Source organism: Protopterus annectens, chromosome 7.part0, assembly GCF_019279795.1.
Source record: "Protopterus annectens isolate FY-2018-M chromosome 7.part0, PAN1.0, whole genome shotgun sequence".
NCBI lineage: Eukaryota > Metazoa > Chordata > Ceratodontiformes > Protopteridae > Protopterus > Protopterus annectens.
Genome location: NC_056739.1, coordinates 1,620,387,801 through 1,620,406,756, shown reverse-complemented (window position 1 = coordinate 1,620,406,756; position 18,956 = coordinate 1,620,387,801). Strand labels below are relative to the sequence as shown.

General features: G+C 40.5%; 1 protein-coding gene across 1 annotated transcript in view; it reads right to left on the bottom strand.

The window, feature by feature from the left end:
- Window positions 1-18,956, bottom strand: part of ZMYND10 (zinc finger MYND-type containing 10) — a 1,873,846-nt gene that overhangs the window by 1,478,407 nt on the left and 376,483 nt on the right. The window contains exon 3 of the mRNA XM_044078166.1: window positions 11,513-11,629. Within this exon, the coding sequence (XP_043934101.1) occupies window positions 11,513-11,629 (117 nt within the window). The remainder of the gene's footprint in view (window positions 1-11,512; window positions 11,630-18,956) is intronic.

Below are 18,956 nucleotides of genomic sequence, written 5' to 3'. Positions count from 1 at the left end.
GTTCTTGTACACTGGCAAGAGTATGCTTATTCAACAGTCATCTGGGATACGCCTTTCTCTCCTCACTGCAATTAGTACCCTCAGGAGCCATTTCTCCCCTAGCTCACCCAGCATCTTTATCATATCTGCTGTGACCTCATCTGAGCCTGCTGCTTTCCCTGACTTCATTTTCCTTAGTGCTGCTCTTACTTCTTTCTAAGCTGGGCTCCTCTTCTACTCTCATTGTAGGCTGTTTCTGGGGCAGTACCGCTTCTGTGGGGTTTTCTTCATTCAGAAGCTGCTGGAAATACTCCTTCCATCTGCCTTTGATGTCCTGTGGGCTGGTAAGCAGGTTGTTGCTGGAATCCCTTATGAAGGGTGTCTGACTATCTTCTTTATCTTTCTGTCTTTGCCTTGCAACCTGGTATAGTTTCTTTGTGCCCCTTACTGAGTCACTTTCCAGAAGCTGATAAGAGTGCCTCTGATGCCCTATTCTTTGCTATTGCAACTTCTTTCTTAGTTTCTTTGCAATCAAAAGAAAGAAGGAGTGCAGGAAGAAGTGGGAGACTGAAAAGACTGACCAAGCTAGGAAGGACTACTGGTTGGCTAACTAAGAAAGAAGTTCATTGAGGGAGTGGAAAACTTAATCCCCATGGAAGACAAAGTCTTACCCTCTTGTTTACTACAGGTCAGGGTGTCCTTAACTGATGGCTCAAACAGTGAAGAACCATCAAAGGGGGCGTTGATAAAAGATGCCTCAAATGGCTCCATGAAATCACAAAGCCTCATCCAAGCATGACGAAGTATCACAATGCTGGTGCCGGCTGCCCTTGAAGATCCTTCCACTGAGTGGGAAACAAGCCTCATGGAAGAATTCACTATGGAAGTGAGAGTGGTTAGCTTAGGAGAAATTTTATCTAACTCCTCCTTAGGCAAGCACCCTGCCAAGGATTCAGAGAGTTCTTTAACCAAATTTCTCTGAAGGCAAATAAAATGTGCCAGATAGTGGAGTGCTCTCATTGAAAATGTCACTGAAGCATAAGTGCACTTCCCAAACCTGTCCTACACTCTGGACTCCCTGTTCAGTGGATGGACAGTTGAACTATGTTGGGTGAGCTCTTTCTTGGTAGAGGCTGCCACCACCACATCATCAATTGGAATGCCCTTACTCCAGAAAATATGGTCCTCCAGGGTAGAAATAATCTTGTCCGGTCATTTTGGTATTGGTTCTATGGTGTCCGGCTCCTTCCAGGCCCGACAGGTGACTAAGTCTATAAAAGAGCGTCTGCTGAGAGGACCACCCAAGATGTAGATGGACCACCCCTAAGGCCTCCAGGAATATGGATTCCTCTAAAGAGGGGTATTTGGAAGACCAGCTACCTTTCAACTTCAAGATCTCTAAGATGTCTGTGAAGGAGACATTGTCCGGTGGTGATCTGAGAGACCTCTCTCCCTCAACGTACTCCATATCTTCCGTGAGGGACTACATAGGTGATCCCAAGTGTCTCCTTTTGCATGTCTTCTTCCATGGGATTTCCTCCACGGGATATTTAGGAAAGGAGTCGGAAGAGGAAGGGACCACGTCAGGTGGAACAGACTGGAGGTCCTTCAAGGCAGACTGACTCTGGACAAAAATGGAAGATCCAAGACCCAGATCCAATGTAGGTACATGGGGTGAAGCAGTAGTCTAAGGGTCCTGCACTCTGCTAATGGAGAAGACCTTTTCTATAACCTGGAAGGCCAATGGTCCTGGAGACACCCCACTGACCTCCCTTGAGCTGAAGCTCCCAAGGAAGACAGAGGAAGCTCACCAGAACCCTGACTCCCACACAGAACTGGACTCGCGCTGTTAAGGGCCGAGGCTCCAAGGGAAGGGACAGATCCAAAAACACTGAAGCTATACATCGTTCCTCGGATCCAGCCGTGACATCGCAGATCCGGGACACACTCTGATCCGAAGATCTCAGAGCAGAGGCAGTCAAGGTAACAGTCGGTGTCGAGGAAGCAAGAACCCTCTGATCTGACCCCGAATCCCTCAGAAAACTTCTGTCCAGGGGCTTTGAAACTGGAACACTGATCAGAGAAGGAGAAAAAGAAACAGACAGGACAGGCTTGGATCCATGATAGGAAGGAGATGGAAGTACCCTGATCTGAATTTGGACCCTAATGATTGATCTGACCTTTTTGTCCAAGTTGTCATATAGGCTCCAACAGGATCTGAGGAAGCCACTGAAGATGAACGAGAGTGCCTGGGGGTCTGGAAAATCTTCAAAGGCACCGTGGGAGAAATTGAAGTAATGGATCTCCCTGGAGACAGAGAAGAGGATTGCAGATCCGGAGATCTACAGATCCAAAGGGGTGCAAGACTGCTCAGATCCAGGGACTTAGGATCCAGAGCCTTAGATGATGGTGAAGGCTCACTCTGAGCCATTAAATCAATAGGATCTGGTGGAGCCAACATAGCCCTTGGCGCTGAAGTCCTCTGATCCGAAACATTAGGAGCCTTGACAGGAGGCTCCAAAGATGCCCTGGACTCCTTATGGTGCCTTTTCTTGGCCTCGGAGCCGAGCAAATCCTTGGAGGGGGGGTTGACCCCCTGTTGAAAGAAGAGGAGCGAGCATAAGGCCCTTCAAAATCAACGTGTTCCTCCTTTCCTGAATGGCTCTTGGATTGAACCCCTCACAGATGCTACAAGTGGAATCTAGGTGAGCCGAAACTAAACAATAAACACATCTATCATGTGCTTCCTAGTGTGGAATTTTCCTCTCACACTTGGCACACCATTTAAATCCTGTGGACTTGCCCATAGTACAGGAGAGGGAGAGAGAGAGAAAAAGAGAGAGAGACAGAATTAACTATTTACTAGTAAAACTATATATCTACAAGGAGAGAAAGAAAAGGCAAAGCCTGAAGAGAAAGAAGGAGGTTAAGGACAGATAAAAAGAGCCCTAACGCACCTCAAAAACTAAAGGGAGAAGGGCGGAAGTTAAAATATACTAATACACTAAGTTTAACTAGAAAAGGTAGAAAAAAGAGAAAATATCAAAAAATTACACTTAGTTGCTCGAGCACTGGTAACCACATCTAGATGCACTGGTGGTAAACAAAATCTGAGGAGGTTGGGCTAGGGGAGGTGGATTATGGGTAAGAGAGGAGCTCAAGCCTGGAAGATGAAGTCTGTGGAAGGCAGCTGAGTAGGATCCAAGGATTGGATCCATAACCCATCAGTGAAGCAGAATGAGAAGGAAAACATCAAATTAAAAATTTCCAAGGGAAAAAAAAGTTTTAGAATGTTTAAATCAACTTAATGTGCTCCCGTTTAAAAGAACAGCAAAGTTGTATGACAGTCAATAAAAACACATATTCTTAGGTTAAAATGTACTTTTTCAATCAGCGTGTACCAAGATTATACATTCCACATTCTAAAGGATGTATGGGCCAACTCAAAATTGATTACATGTATAGATCTGCAATCATAGGGACTGCATACATATCTGCTGACCTCACAAAATCCAAACATAGTGAAAGTTTTAAAACAAAAGGAGAACAAGCCTAAGAGGACTTCCCTGCTTATTTTAGCAGACTCATATTAGTGTCAAGCGGGAATGGGAAACAAATAAGATGTAGATAAAAAACAGGCAGCAACTGAATGTGCCAAAACACAACAATAAGAATATACGGTGAAGGATCAAATGAGAAGGCAAGAAATCTGGAAAATGCATAAATGGTTAAAGAGAAGTGAATTTAAAACAAATGATGAAAGGTTAATATTGTCTGGCCAGGATAGTGGACTACGTATTCTTTGGTTTACAAAGTCGATCGAGCATGTCACAGAAACAAACAAGTGCAGGTTTTGTACAACAGAACTGGAGACAGTTGCACATCCTACTGCTGGATGCGATACACTAATGGTAGTGCCGGGTGTGATACATTAATGGCAGAAGGCCTGTATACTGAAGGACATAATAATGTGGCAAGACTGTTGCACTGGGGATTGTACAAACATTATATTACTGAAGTAGCTGTGAAGCGTGGGACACATGACCCACAAAGCATTATAGAAAATGATGAAGTTTATATCGCATGGGATCACCCACTACCAACAGCTCAAAAAATAGATGGGGAAAACCACATACAGTAGCTCAGGAAAAGAAAAAAAAAAGTACCAGTGATCATTGAAACTGCTACACCCAGTGATTACAGTGCCTTACTTACACAGAGAGATACACAAAATTGCAGGCAGAAATGACAGCAATGTGGTAGAAGGATACCCAGACAGCTCCAATAGTAGCAGGAGTAATGGATCTCATAAAAATAATTTACAGTCATATTTAGATATGTTACCAATACGTGCAACCCCATATGAATTGCAGGAGTCTATTCTGGCCACACTGCTGGTGGTGCAAAGACAGCACTTCTGGCTAACATCAAAGATTTGAAACAATACTAATTTTCATGAACTTTAGACATACTTTGAAATAGGTATGGGGTCCATTCTGTCATAGTATTATAAACCTTAAATATTTGGAAAAATTAAAGCCAGAAAGTAAATTAAAACATTAAAAATAATATGTAGAAGGTTTTCCCCCATAGGGACCTTATCTGCCCAGCAATGGAAAAGCACAAGTTGGCTGTTGATCCTTGTATGAGTGTAAAGGAGAGGCAGGAAATAACTGAAAGGCTTGAAGCCCAAACCTGCCTTTTTTGTCTCCTCAGCTTGAGCTGACTAATGGTTTGGATGTGTGGAAGGTGCCCTGAAACTTTGAAGCTGTCCAGCTGTTATATCCTATGCAGGGTATAACCCATATAGCTTAGGCTACTACAGTAGTGATAAATATGAGGAACATCAGCAGTTCTTGACCAAGACAATCTTGAGTATGATCCCCATAGTTCGCCAGAGAATCTAAATGCCCTTTCTCTCTCATCAATTTCTCCTACAGACTCCTATATGGTAACCTACACCTGGTATACAAAGCTGTAAATGACTCAATCCTGGCTGATCTAATGCATAAGAAAACAATCTAGAAATAATAACCACCCTATAGCAAAGAGGCATGGCAGTGTCTTCACTGACCTGGTCCATTGGTAATGTTCCATATATGCTTTCCTCAAACAGATACCAGTAAGAAGGTCATCTCAACCAGCACTGTCCACAATGGCTCACTTGTCTCCCATCTCCCATGTCCAAGAAACACATCAAATGTTAGCTTGCTATCTCGATTTCACATTTTCAGAATGGAAAGAGTATTACATCTATTAAGAGGATAACTGCAAACAGATACCTCCCAATCAGTCTGGGGAATCTGGCTTTAACACAAATACATTCAGTAAAGGTGACCACAGAATTAAAAAATGCACATCAACATGTTTGAAATGAGAGCAGTAGTCAAGACTTTATTGTATTGCTTGTACCAGATTATTAGTAGAATGATTATACCTTATTCAGACGATATAACAGTGGTTTCATACGTCAATAATCAGGCTAGAACAAGCAGTCAACCAATGTTACAAAAACAAGCACAGTGATATAAGCTGGGAACTCATTATAAATACAGAATCTTTAAAAGCCATATATAAGACCACCCAATGCCCAAGCAAATTAAATCAGATAGTACATCCAGAAGAATGGTCAATAAATGCAAATGTTTTCTACTTGCTATAGTTGATGTGGAGCCCATTCAAAATGTAAATGACAGCTGCATCAGGTAACACAAAGGTATCGCTATTCTTCACCAGTTTCCAAGTTCAGTGTATTGCATTAATAGTAAATGCATTCCTATGGAGTTGGGACAACGGGCCCTTCTGTATTCTCACCAGTATTACTATCTAAAGAACATAGGACAACATACAAAAAGACAAAGCAATGACTGTCCTAATAACACTATCATGTTCCAGGTGGCCTTTGACTGGCAAGCTGGATTTTAAGGCTTGGCACCTCCCAGAAGCAGTCTGCCAAGTTCACAGGCCTCATGACAACAACTGTCACTACCAAAGAATATTTTGCAGAAGTAGTCAACATCATGCTTAATTCTCATAGACTATCCAAGACCAAATCGTACAGATGACATTGGGTTAGTTTTGGATTCAAGTATCATACAGATGACACTGGGTTAGTGTTGGATTCAAGGCTTGACAATCAAGGCATTAAAGCTGATCCTATTAACAATATCTGTAATCCTCCAATTCCTACATAAAATACAATAATGAAGTTTACTAATGTACTCTTTGGTTCAAATTAAAGCCACATAAGCCACAATGGATGCAGTGGATGGTTACTGACTGGGCTCATATCTGAACAAGCAAATATTTCAGAACACACTTACAACCAGACTTCAAAAGATCATCATTCCTTTTCATCAATTATTAGTAGACAACTCATTTATAGCCATTTTAAGTACTGAACTTCTTCTCTGCTTTTCTTTGAAAATAGAGTTTCTCAGAACAATCTGCTAAGAGCACAGAGTTTGCTTTCAGCTTTATCAAACTGTCAACATTTTTAAAATTCCACAATGAAAGAATGACTCATTGATGAAACGTTTCTCGCATTCCAAACTTCAGCTGGCATCTCACCAACCATCATAGCTGCCACATTCTACCTGCAATTTGGCAACAGTCGGCATGTATACATTGACAGGATTCAATATTTCCAACTCGGAACTTGTTACTGATAACTCCCAAAAGACTCTGGTGAGAATGCATAATTACACAAAGTCTACAATTAGTCCACTAGATGTCAGTCCATTCTTCCTAGTGGACATGTTATGGGCAGAATGTTGCAATGGTTCCACATAAAACATCTGCAATGAGCAGTGTGGTACTCTCATCACTTCATTACTTATAGACTTCCAAAACAAACATTGCACAACTGTTCTTGGCAGCAGTGCTATAAAACAATATCCACACAGTCTTGGGGTAACTGCTTCTGTCTTTCTAAGCCTAGACAACTTTTCCCAAAAGAATAAGAATGACCTGTATCCAAATAGGACATTGAGGGCCAGGCATTTAAAAGCTACCTCTATCCATAAGGAACATGGGTGCCAGGTCCTGTGTAAATTTCCTATCCCCATCCACTCATCTAGGTTGCGCTTAAACTGGGTAATAGACAAACTCAGCTTCACATATATGGGAACCCTGTTCTTTAGGAGGGGCAGTCTCTGGAACACTTACCTGTCCCTCCAGCATGTTCTTCAAAATACTTTTTGTATATACTATATATAGTGATACTTATATATAATTTTCATTTTTTTGTTTGTTTTAACACATACGTTTTCATTTTTTATCTATCTCTCTAGACTGAGACTGAAATTGTTCACTTGTGATCAGCACTCTACCCTGTTTAACAAATTAAATAAATAAATAACCTTCCTCTCTCCACATTATCAAACTACTCACAGCTAAGGCACTACTGACAGTCTGTCTTAAGGGGATCAAAACTTCTCAGAGTCTTAATTAGTTTAAGCATTCCCCTAGCTGGAGATACTGAGGTAAATCCCAGCCCCTAAACTAAAGCCTGCCATCCTTCTCTTATTATTTGCTCCATAAAGAACTGACAATCAATATGGCTTCTTTTCCAGCTATAACACAATGACAATATGTTGTCTTACCAAATGAGTATATTCTATTATGGACAAAAAGCCACTAAATCTTATTTTTCTAAACATGCAATGTGTCTTTGAGACTAACAACCAGAAGAGCCTTTTATGCCAAGTCATGTATCCCAAATCTCTGATGAGTACTGGTACCCTTGATAAGTTTAAACTGGTGCTTGGGAGATGAAACATTTGCAAGCAGGGGCATGGGAAATGAACGATTTACACATTGCTTGTGTGCCAAGCCAGGGATGAATTTCCTGTTCCCCATCCAATTATCCAATTTACACTTGAACTGAATTAGGGAGGAACTCTGCACTTCACATGAATGGGGAACCTGTTCCAGAGACAGGGTAGTCTCTGGGATATATACCGGTCTCCCCAGCAGGTCATATTTATATCACAGGCAAGGTTTAAGTCTTTAGAATGGGTAATTCTGGTGCCGTTTGTTTTGCTGATATGCAGAAAGTCCATTAGAGTGGGGACTGACAATGCCCTGAATGCCAGGGATAGAGCTCCATCAACAGCCTGTAGGAGACAATACAGGGACAGGGCCTTGAGACAGTCTGCATAGGACATTTCACTTACTTTCTGTATTCTTTCAGTGAGGAACCTCTGTGGATGTTCCATTTGTTGGATATACCTGGTTAGGTAGATACCAGAGGGGCACTGTACTCAATGATAGGTGTGATGAATGCCAAATACAGTAGAACAATGACTTCCTTGGACCTAGATTCCATACCTTTGTTTATAAGTTGCGCAGTATAGAATTATTTCCTCACTTCTGTAGAACATGTGATGGTCAAAGGCTAGATTAATGTCTATGCGTGTCCCCAGGTCCCAGACTACTGGGTCAACTCTAAGAGGTGTGTTGACAATATGAAAGTTACCAGGAGATGGATGACTTCCTGAAGGATACTATTATGCATTTCTTGGCATTTAGTTTTATTCCATGGCTCTGACACCAGTTGTTTGTGTCAGCCCTTCCTGGAGAACATTTGTGCCAGTGTGGGATTTAATGACAGCTCCTAACTTCATCTGCAAATTTAATTAGACAGAAACCAGTGACATTGGCCTTGACTTCAGAAAAGTAAACACCAAAAAGGAGTGGTCCAAGGACAGATCCCTGAGGGTATCCACCTGTGACTGGCCTCTTTGTAATGGTGGACTCCCCAATTTTAACTTCCTGGGTCCTGTCTGTGAGTCAGTTGGCTATCCACCAGGTGACATATGGGTTTGTACCTAACCTCCTGAGTTTGTCAACAATGCCCAAGTGGGGTAATGTGTCAAATGGCTTGGCCAGGTCAAGGTAGGCAGTGTGAACCATTTTGCCCTCATTCATTGCTTTGATGACCTTCTCAAAGAAGTCCACCAGGATGAGTAGGCATGACCTGCCCTTGATTAAACCAAACTGGGTTGGTCCAGTGTCTGGAGGTTTACTGTATCATTATTGATCATTTCCATGATAATTCTTTTCCATAGCTTTGCAGATAAGACTTGTGAGACTTATGGGTCTGTAGATGGCCCACCTTTATGCAGAGGGATGACTGTTGCTGTTCTCCATTCATGAGGCATAAAGCCTGTTTGGAGGCTACAGTTAAATAGCAATTCCAGATGGCCTCATAAGTCATGTTTCATGCTATTTAGAAGGCATCCTGGGATATTGTCTGGGCCCACTGATGCAGTGTTCTTGGCCTTAGAGAGAGCATTAAGAACCTGTTCCCTAGTGATAGCAGGGGGAGTTGTATCTGATGGTATTTCCTGAGTGAAGGTTGAGGGGGAGAGAGTGGTAAAGTTGGAGATGAGTTTGTTGGCCAGTAGGTTTGCTATATCTTCCGGCTCAGTATAGGTGGCTCCATTTACAATGAGTTCTGCACACAAGTGTGTTTGGCCTTTGAGGTTGTGGACATAGCTAAATGCCTTGTGGTTGTCCATGGCCTGGGCGGCCAAATTTACCTCAGATATGGCTTTGGTAGACTTTATCTGTCCTCTGACTTGTTTGTCTAGTTTGATGAGAGTGCTTTTATCTTGCTGGGTGCTGCATCTTCTAATTTTTGCCACAATTTTCTTCCTTCTATTAGACAGCCTATTGATTTTGTGATTCCATCAGAATGGCTTGTTTTTCTGAGTTAGTTCTGTACTTCTTCCAGGTGGGTACAGCCAACTCTATGCAGCTATTAAAATGATTGTACAAGGTTTCTGTGAACAGTTCTCAGGGTTCATGGGGGCTTCAAATTTTGCCAGGTTATCACTTAATAGCAGGAGGTTAGCCTTAAAGTAGTTCCTGGATATTCTACGGTAAGTTGGGGGTTCAGGTTTTATTTTTACGTCAAAGGGGACCATTTTGTGTCTAACATTACCAGAGAAGACATCACACTAGGGGTGTGCAGCACTATCCCATATTAGTGAGGACCAGATCTAGTATGGTTGCACCCCTGGTTGGTTTATTGACAATATGGTCCAGGAAGTTTGTGTTTACAAAATCCATGAATCTCTGGAGACTGGTGTCATACAGGATTCCCAGTTAATAGTGGGGTAATTAAAATCACCCATGAATATGGTATTGGGTTGGATGGTGAGCGTTTCCAATAAGTTTAAATACATGGTTTAGGTTTTCTGGGTCATAGAGGGGGACCTATAGCTTGCAAGGAAGTGGTATTGGATTTTGCCTGTGGTAATTTGAACATGGAGTAGCTCAAGTGCATTGTCCTGTTTGACCAGCTAACACCAATAAACGCACAACAGAACAAGGTAACCATGAAAAAGCACTGATTCCAAACGGTGGTGGACTTCCACAAAGTTTATTTTATAACTTATCAAACGAGCTGAAACCAAAAATGAACTGTGGACTACAATACAATGATGAGAACGAAAATAAACCTGTTTGACCAGCCTTGAGGCAGATTTATTTTTTATGTAAATTAAGATACCTCTACCTTTAATCCCTGTCTGTATAGTAACTGGTTTAAATATGTGGAAGGCATTATAACCTTGCACTGTCATTGTGCTCTCTGTGGCTTTAAACCATGTCTCAGTGACTGCACAGATGTGATTGGAATTTTTTGTTTAAACTCCTAGCACTGAGCAGTAATACCTTTAGATTTTCTTGTTTTTGATTTGCTATGTCAGAAGTACTTTCAGTTTGGCATCGCTTAAAAAGGCACTATGGGGAAACACAATGTTTTAGATAACATTCAAAAGCCTAGAAGGGAGAGGTGTAGACCATCTCTGGCAAAGCAGCGTGGTCTATTGACCATCTCCTTCCATGCTGTCAAATTCTGTACACCCTTAGAATGACACCAGAAACTAGCCAATTATTACAGTCATTCATCTTTTATTTGTCTTGTGGCACTACTACTACATCGTTCAGGTCCAATAAATTATTCTTATCTTAATTTTAACTTTACATTTATGTGTATATTTTATATATATATATATATATATATATATATATATATATATATATATATATATATATATATCAAGGTAGATGGGGTCTATATTATATCAGTGAATGCTTAACTTAGCAAACGCTGTATAATCGACCCAAATATATTGAAGAAAAGGCCGAATACACAGAAAAGTGACATTTTTTTTCCCAGGGGGGAAAAAAAAAATCACTGCTCTGTCAAAAAAAAGAAAAAAAAAACAAACACAAAATAAAGTGGGGGGCTTTGCCCCTCACACCCCCCCCCCACTTACATATACCAACTACGAGATTGCACCACAGTGGAGGAAATGTCAAAGTCCTGAAAACGGGCCAGTGATTTTTTTTCCTTGGGCAAAAAATTGCTGTTCCGTGCTTTCGGGATTTCACCATTTCGAACAAAAAGGGTTGATTAAACAGCGTTTGCTAAGTTAAGTGTTCTCTGATTTAATAGGAATCCAGGTAGATGTACAGTGAATATCTGTACATAAAGAAAACAAGAACATACTTCACTTACCACCATATAGATTGGAAATGTGCTTTTTGGTTTGAAGTCCTGCAACTGGCATAAAACTGGGAAAATCTTCAGTTTCCAGATTTCTACAGATATCAAGTCATGGATCAGCACTGAAATCTGAATAAAAGTAAAAGGAAAGAATTTTTGATTTTATTAATTATTCCTTTGAGTTTCACTATATGACTCTAAGCAAAGATGTACACAAAGTTAATATTTTCTTAATACATTCAGCTTCCATTGTTACATTGCAACGTGTTCCAGTTAGATAATTCTTTGCTCCAGTAAGATAATTCTTTTTAAATTTCTACAACTTGTTTCACTGTTAATAAAATGTTTAGGAGGAGTCATCCACAGAAACGCTTGGAAATTCCCATCAATATGGCTGTAACACTTGCCTCACAATACTGGTTACCTGTATGGCAGGACACTTCTTTCCAACCAAAGACAGCTACAGAGGAAAAATGAACATTACACTGTGCTCAATAATCTTAATAAACATTTTTCTGAGTTCTCACTGCTGGTCATCAGGCTACATCTCCTCATCTGGCTGCCATGTGGACTCATTCTTACCCTATTGGGAAGAGCCCTATGGCCCATTCATTCTTGGGCATTTTAAAAAAGAGGAAAATCTCTCAAAATTTTGTCCCAAAACACTTAGATGCATTCATCATTTTTAGAAGCTCCCTCTAGCTATTAAAGATGTTATTTTTAGATAAGCAGTACTCTGTGAAAGCATGCAATGTAGCTTTGATTGAAGGCATTATTTTAGACAGCTGTAACCATAATATGGCCCCATAAAGCCCTAATGCTTCAAGTGATGCTCAGAAAAATGAACTTACTACAGTACTAAAAGTATGCCTGACTACATCCTTGGGTGTAGCTACACTAGATATATATACATACATACATATATATATATATATATATATATATATATATATTATATATATATATATATATATATATATATATATATATATATATATCTATACACACACACACACACACACACACACGCACACGCACATATATACTTTGCATTGAAACTGGGATGGATGGGGTTGGGGTATCAGAAATGTGAAGTGGGCTACACCCCTGGCTCTCTGTGGGACCCAGTCCATGCATGTGCAGTCTATAGACTGACTTAGCACAGAGGACCACAGGAAAAACTAAACAGTATAAACAACTCTAAATTTTTATTTTGGAAACCAAGAATAAGAGAAGAGCATGGTATGCTGTACAAACACCTAAACAAGCTGTGGTAAACCAAAAAGGGATTAGCACCAAACAGAAAAAAGAGTGGGGGATTTAAAGAACAAAGTACCATAGTGTAGTAAGTAGTATCTGTAGAGCAAGGAGGTCAACAGAGGGACAGAAGATGCATGCTAGGATGCTGAAAGAAGAAAATTTTAATTTAAAACACTAAACAACCCCCTGCTCACCTTTATAGAAATGTGGTATGCAAGTTACAGAGAGAGGCCCTACAGTTATGTTCCTGAACAACAGGTTGAATGGGCTGTTAACAATATACTGAGCCATGTTATGCCTTACAATTGCTGAAAATCTGAGTGTCTGTTTTACAGTGGAGAGGTCAGACTAAGGCAGGGCCACTTATGTTCCTCATAGAAAGAAAAGAGGGGAACAAGAAATAGTAAATTAATAATAATAATGGGAAGGGTTATACTCTGCACTATTGGTGAGATGAAATGACAGAATTTGCAGGGTACACAGAGTCCATTAATATGCAAACACAGATCAACAGACATATTCCAACTTGCCCAAAATACAGGTAAATGGAATTGAAGTAATATGGATTAAGGCAAAGATGGGATAGATAACAATGGGAGTACAAGTATAAACACTGTACAAACGCTATGTTGGTATGACACACTAGCAGTAACTGTGTCTACAGATACAAAGTGACCACAAAATGTAGAAGGAAAGTCATAACTAGAAATAATAAACTATTATTAGACCACAGCAGTTGAACAGTAATGCAAAACAAAAAAAATAATTTTCCTTATAACCAAGAAGAAAATAATAAATACAAAGTCAACAGTACAAATGGTATAGGCAGCATGCATGACCTGTATTATACATTCATTCCAATCATAAACAGACTTACCAATAAAGAGAATAATGTGTGGAAAAAGACATGGAGAATACCCATAGCAATGCCCAATCCAAAGAAACACTGTAATTTAAACACTACTAAATATGCACATGAGGAATGAGAGATTGACAGGGCTACAGTATGGTAGTAAAAAAGATACAGTGACACCAGAAAATAAAATGGATTATTGGAAAGTTATAAAATGCAGTCAAGTGCAGAAAAAAAGACAGAAGAAATAAGCATATAATAAAATACAACTTGACTCCACGTGGGAATGATTCAATCCATGTAGGTGTAGTCCAAGAACCAGCTTAGCACAGAGGACCACTGGTATGCTAACCAGTGAAATATGCCTACATAATTTTTTGAAACCAAGAGTAAGGAAAGAACAGTTTCCTGTACAAAAAAGAGGGTAGAAGAGCTGGAATAATGCACAACAGTGTGGTAAGGAGGGAGTGGAGGAGCAGGGGATGCTGAAACAGGAAAACAAAACACTAAACAAACCCCAAGCTTTATAGAAATAGAGCAAGTAAGTTAAAGAGACGGGCACCACAGCTGCACATCTAAACAACAGCATATTATTATGCCCTGCAGTCACTGAAAATCTTGTGTGTGTGCTCTGCAGCACAACCTCCACATTGAGATAGGACCATGCACAATCTATAAACAGCTTGAACGTGCTGTTAGCACCACACAGCACAATATTATGTCTTGCAGTTACCAAAAATTTGTATATTCTGAAGTACAGAGGCCAAGCTGGTACATGACCTCCTGCAATGTGCTGTCAACATTACATGGCCCAATATTACTTCTTGCAGACACCACAAATTAGATTGTGTGTTCTGCAGTATAGTGGTCACACTGGTACAGGACCAACTCAGTGTGTTTCTCAAACACTAATTTTGAGTCTGTCATTAGAAATATAAGGTGCAACATTATGCTCTGAAGTCACTAAAAATGTGTACGTGGTATGCAGCACAGTGACTGCATTTTAACAAGACTACATACAGCATGTTCCCAGAACAAAGGCTTTAGCATGCTGTTAACAATGCACAAACACAATAGTATGCCCTGCACTTGCCTAAAAACTGAGTATGTGTTTTGCAGCTTTGTAGTCACACCTGGACAGAAGCACCTACAGCATGTTCCTTAAACACCAGTTTGAGTGTGTATACTTGACAATACATAGCAGAATATTATACCACAAAATCACCAAAAATCAGTGTGTGTGTTTTGCAGCACAGTGGTGACACTGGGTTATGGCCATCTAGAGCACGTTACCTAAACAATAGTCTGAGTATGCTGTTAACAATGCACAGTACTGTACTATGCTGTACAGTCACTGAAAAATCTGACTAGGTTTTTCAGCACTGTGGCCACAGCTGGGCATGATCACCAACAGTGTTCCCCATCTGAGTATTACAATGAAATATTTATGACTGTCATGTTCAGATCATGAGGTTTTCTTAAATAACCAGGTAAGCAAACACAGTCATTGTGTCAGCTCTGAACATAGTGACTAATGTGCCAGTTAATGTCATGGGGGGTGTTGGCATAATTAAGGTCTTTACTTCACAGATACAAGTTACAGGATTTGATTCTGACCTATGGTTATCAACAAGGCTTGTAATAGTCTGCAGACTGATTGCCTAGTATTTACACCTATGAACATTTTTTTTTCTTTCGTTATTTACTTACTAGGCACCTGGGTTGCCCACAAACCCTTTTCAGTCACAACCTCAGCTAGAATTTTAAGTTATGTACTTACCATAACTGTGCATCTGTGCTGTCCATTTTTATTTTTCCTCAATGTATGGGATTCAGATCTGATCTTCCGATCTGACTTGGCCACTTTTTTGAAATCTAGGATCCATCTCTCGTGGTCCTCCCTTTACCCATAATGGCCCTGATCACTGCTTTGCCTCAGATCGAGTTTGCTGCCTCTAAGCTATGTTTGAAAAAATGTAACACTGATAGAAAAAGATGTAATAGAGCAAAACAGGGTGTCAAACAGGAACAACTGTTTCTGAAAAACTCCATCAAATCATTCCCAAAGACAAAGAAGGGGAAAGGTCGGAGGGAAGTTGAGGAAGAATGAAAATGAACAACAAAGATGTATAATTATGGTAAGTATATAACTTAAAAATCTGCCCTGGGATTCAATAACGTCTGTGTAGGCATCGCAGGAAGCCTACACGGAGTTTACATGCTTGGAAGGTGAGCAGTAGTGCTTAATGAATATTCATGCCATGGCTTGCCTTCAAACCTAAACAAGCAGGGTTTTGTGGTGGCTAGGAAACTATGTCAAGCAACACAGATAGCAAACTTAGTTACAGCATAGCAAACTGGATTAGCGGGGTTGAGCAAAATGCCACATGGACCACCGGGATTTTTCATATATTAGTGTATTATGTTGCAAGGACAGGACAGTGTGTGTGTGTGTATACTCCAGCATACTGGGCTAGCGGGATTGCATGGAATGCCACACAGATGACCAGAGTTTTTCATATATTAATGTATTATGTTGCAGGGTCAGGACAGTGTATGTGTATACTCCAGCATAATAGGCTAATAGGAATGCATAAAATGCCACATAGACCACCAGAGTTTTTCTTATATGTATGTATTATGGTGCAGGGACAGGACAGGACAGTGTATGTGTACACTCCAGCATACTGGGCTAGCGGGATTGCATGGAATGCCACATGGACCATCAGGGTTTTTCATATATTAATGCACATGTTGCAGGCACAGGACAGGATAGTGTATATAGTGCTCGGTATTGTGGAATCCCATTCCAGACAGTCTGTACAAGTTGTGTCAATGATCTGTAAGGGTACGTGGGCTGCCATTTATAAGAAACAGTAATGGGAAGTGTGTTTATTGAATAAAGATGCACAGATGAAGTTTAGGGATGAACACCGGGAAGGAGGACAGGTGAAACACTGTAATGTATCACACATGAGTAAGTGTAAAAGGAAGATGGTTGCAGCAGAAACACTAACCACATTTCTACATGGTACAGTATGGACTGCACAGTGACAAATGTATATGATATGACTGTCACATAAGGTGACATAAAAAGAAGTTATGTTCTTAAAATAAGGTTCCATCTGTGTTGTCTATATTCATTTTCATTAACCTGTGAGTCTCAGTTCCATGTCCAACCCTCAGAACTGACTGACCACTCTCCAAGCTTGAGATTCCAAAGTTGAGCTCCTCCTTACTACCCACAATGCCCCACTCTCTCACACAACCTCAGATCAAGTTCATTTTCATTCTTCCTCAACTGCTGGTTTTGGATCTGACTCTGCCATTACTCTGGCTTGTAGAGACCAATAACCTCTTAAGCTCCTTTCCTACCCACAATGCACCATGCCTAACGTCCCTCAGATCCTATCTACAGCTTGAGAAAGACTATACAAGGACTGCCATAACTGGAGTTCAACACAAGGAACATATAGTGTCCTTGGTGTCCTTAAAGGTCTCATTCTTACAGAAGTCATTTGTGAGAAATGGAGGGGGATTGAGGGTTGGGAGCTGAGGAAGAATGATAATGGACAACACAGATGGAATGCTATGGTAAATACATAACTTCTTATTCTCACAACCTCCCTTGGAGGAATTTTCATTTTCTCATACAATTACCAGGATGAATGACATGTTTTACAGGAACATGTGGATGTCCTCTGAGTTGAGGAGATTGTATTATATTTTACAAGTAAATATGCCTCATTCCACCTCTTACTGAGCTAGCCTTTGAGGATGTAATTAATGCTGCCTGTAATAATCCTGATTCCCAACCTTCATTTCCAAAAAAAGGAAATGGGCTATTTGATCTGACGTCACAAATTTTCATTCATTCCTCAACGTATGGGACAGAGTCCCCAGCTACCTAAATTCCTGGGTGGACTCTAAGGGAGGATATTCCTGAGTACAGTTGAGACAAAGGCCACTCTTCCCCTTGAGGCCATATCTAGTTTGTAATGAGTGGTAAAGGTATGAGGATTTGACCAAGTAGCAGCCACAGAAATATCCATGGATTTTCTAGATTGAAATACTGTGGAAGTAGCCATCAATTTAGTGAAATGAGCCTTTAAAGCTTTTGGTAGGGGAAGAGTCAATTTAATGAAGACAAAAGAGATGCAATCTATCAACCATTTGGCTATAGTTACCCTTGTGACTGGTTCACCTATGTTGTGATGTGCAAAGAAAACAGAGAGTTGGTCTGACTTTCTAATTTTTATGTAACAAAATAAAAATAAAAAGAAGTCCATCTGTATTGTCAATCTTCATTCATTCTTGACTGATGGGTTCAGTTCCGACCTCTCAGAACCGACTTGGCCGTTACACATAACTCTAAGGTATATCCCTATAATATCCCAGGTCTAGAGCTGAACCTCCATGAGCCTTTTGGAGGAGGCAGGAGGGTGGGATGTCAAGAATGAATGAAGATCGACAACACATATGGAACGTTATGGTGAGAACACAACTTTATCTGATGTCAATCTTCATTCATTCATTCTTGACTGATGGGACAGGGTCCCCAGCTACTTTAGATCCTGGGCAGCCCTAAGGAATGATATTCCTGAGCACCATATAGCCAAAGGATGCTCTTCTGCTGGAGACCAGAGTAATTTGTAATGAGTGATAAAGGTATGTGGGGTAGCCCAAGTTGCAGCTGTATATATGTCTTCCATAGAAGCTCTGGAGTGGAAGAATGCTGAAGTGGAAACAGATCTTGCAGAGTGAGCTCTGACTGTAGTTGACAGTTTGAGTTTATTTTGGTTGTAAATAAAGGTTACGCAGTCTCTTAGCCATTTTGACAAGGTGACCTTTGAAACAGATTTGCCCAATCTGGTAACTGAAAAGGATAGGAATAGCTGGTCTGATTTCCTAGAGGATTTTGTTCTGTCCAAGTAAAAATGTAATTGTCTATGGACATCCAACAAGTGCAGGCAGTACTCTCCTTTGTTAGTGAAATTTCGAAAGAAGACTGGTAAGTCTATGGTCTGGTTGATATTGGACTCTGATACTACTTTGGGAAGAAAGGTGGAATTGGTTCTAAGTGATATATCATCTTCCACAAAGAAAGAGTATGGATGATTCACACATAAAGCCTGTAACTCTGAAATTCTCCTAGCAGACGTGATAGCTGCAAGGAAGAGGGTTTTCCAAGATATAAACTTGAAGTCACAAGTGGCTGCTGGCTCATAGGGTTGTCGAACTAGACATTGTAAGACTAAGGTCAAATCTCATTGCGCTATCGGATCTTTGAAAGAGGGGTTGTAAATGAACAGTGCCTTTAAGAAAAATTCTCCATAGACGATG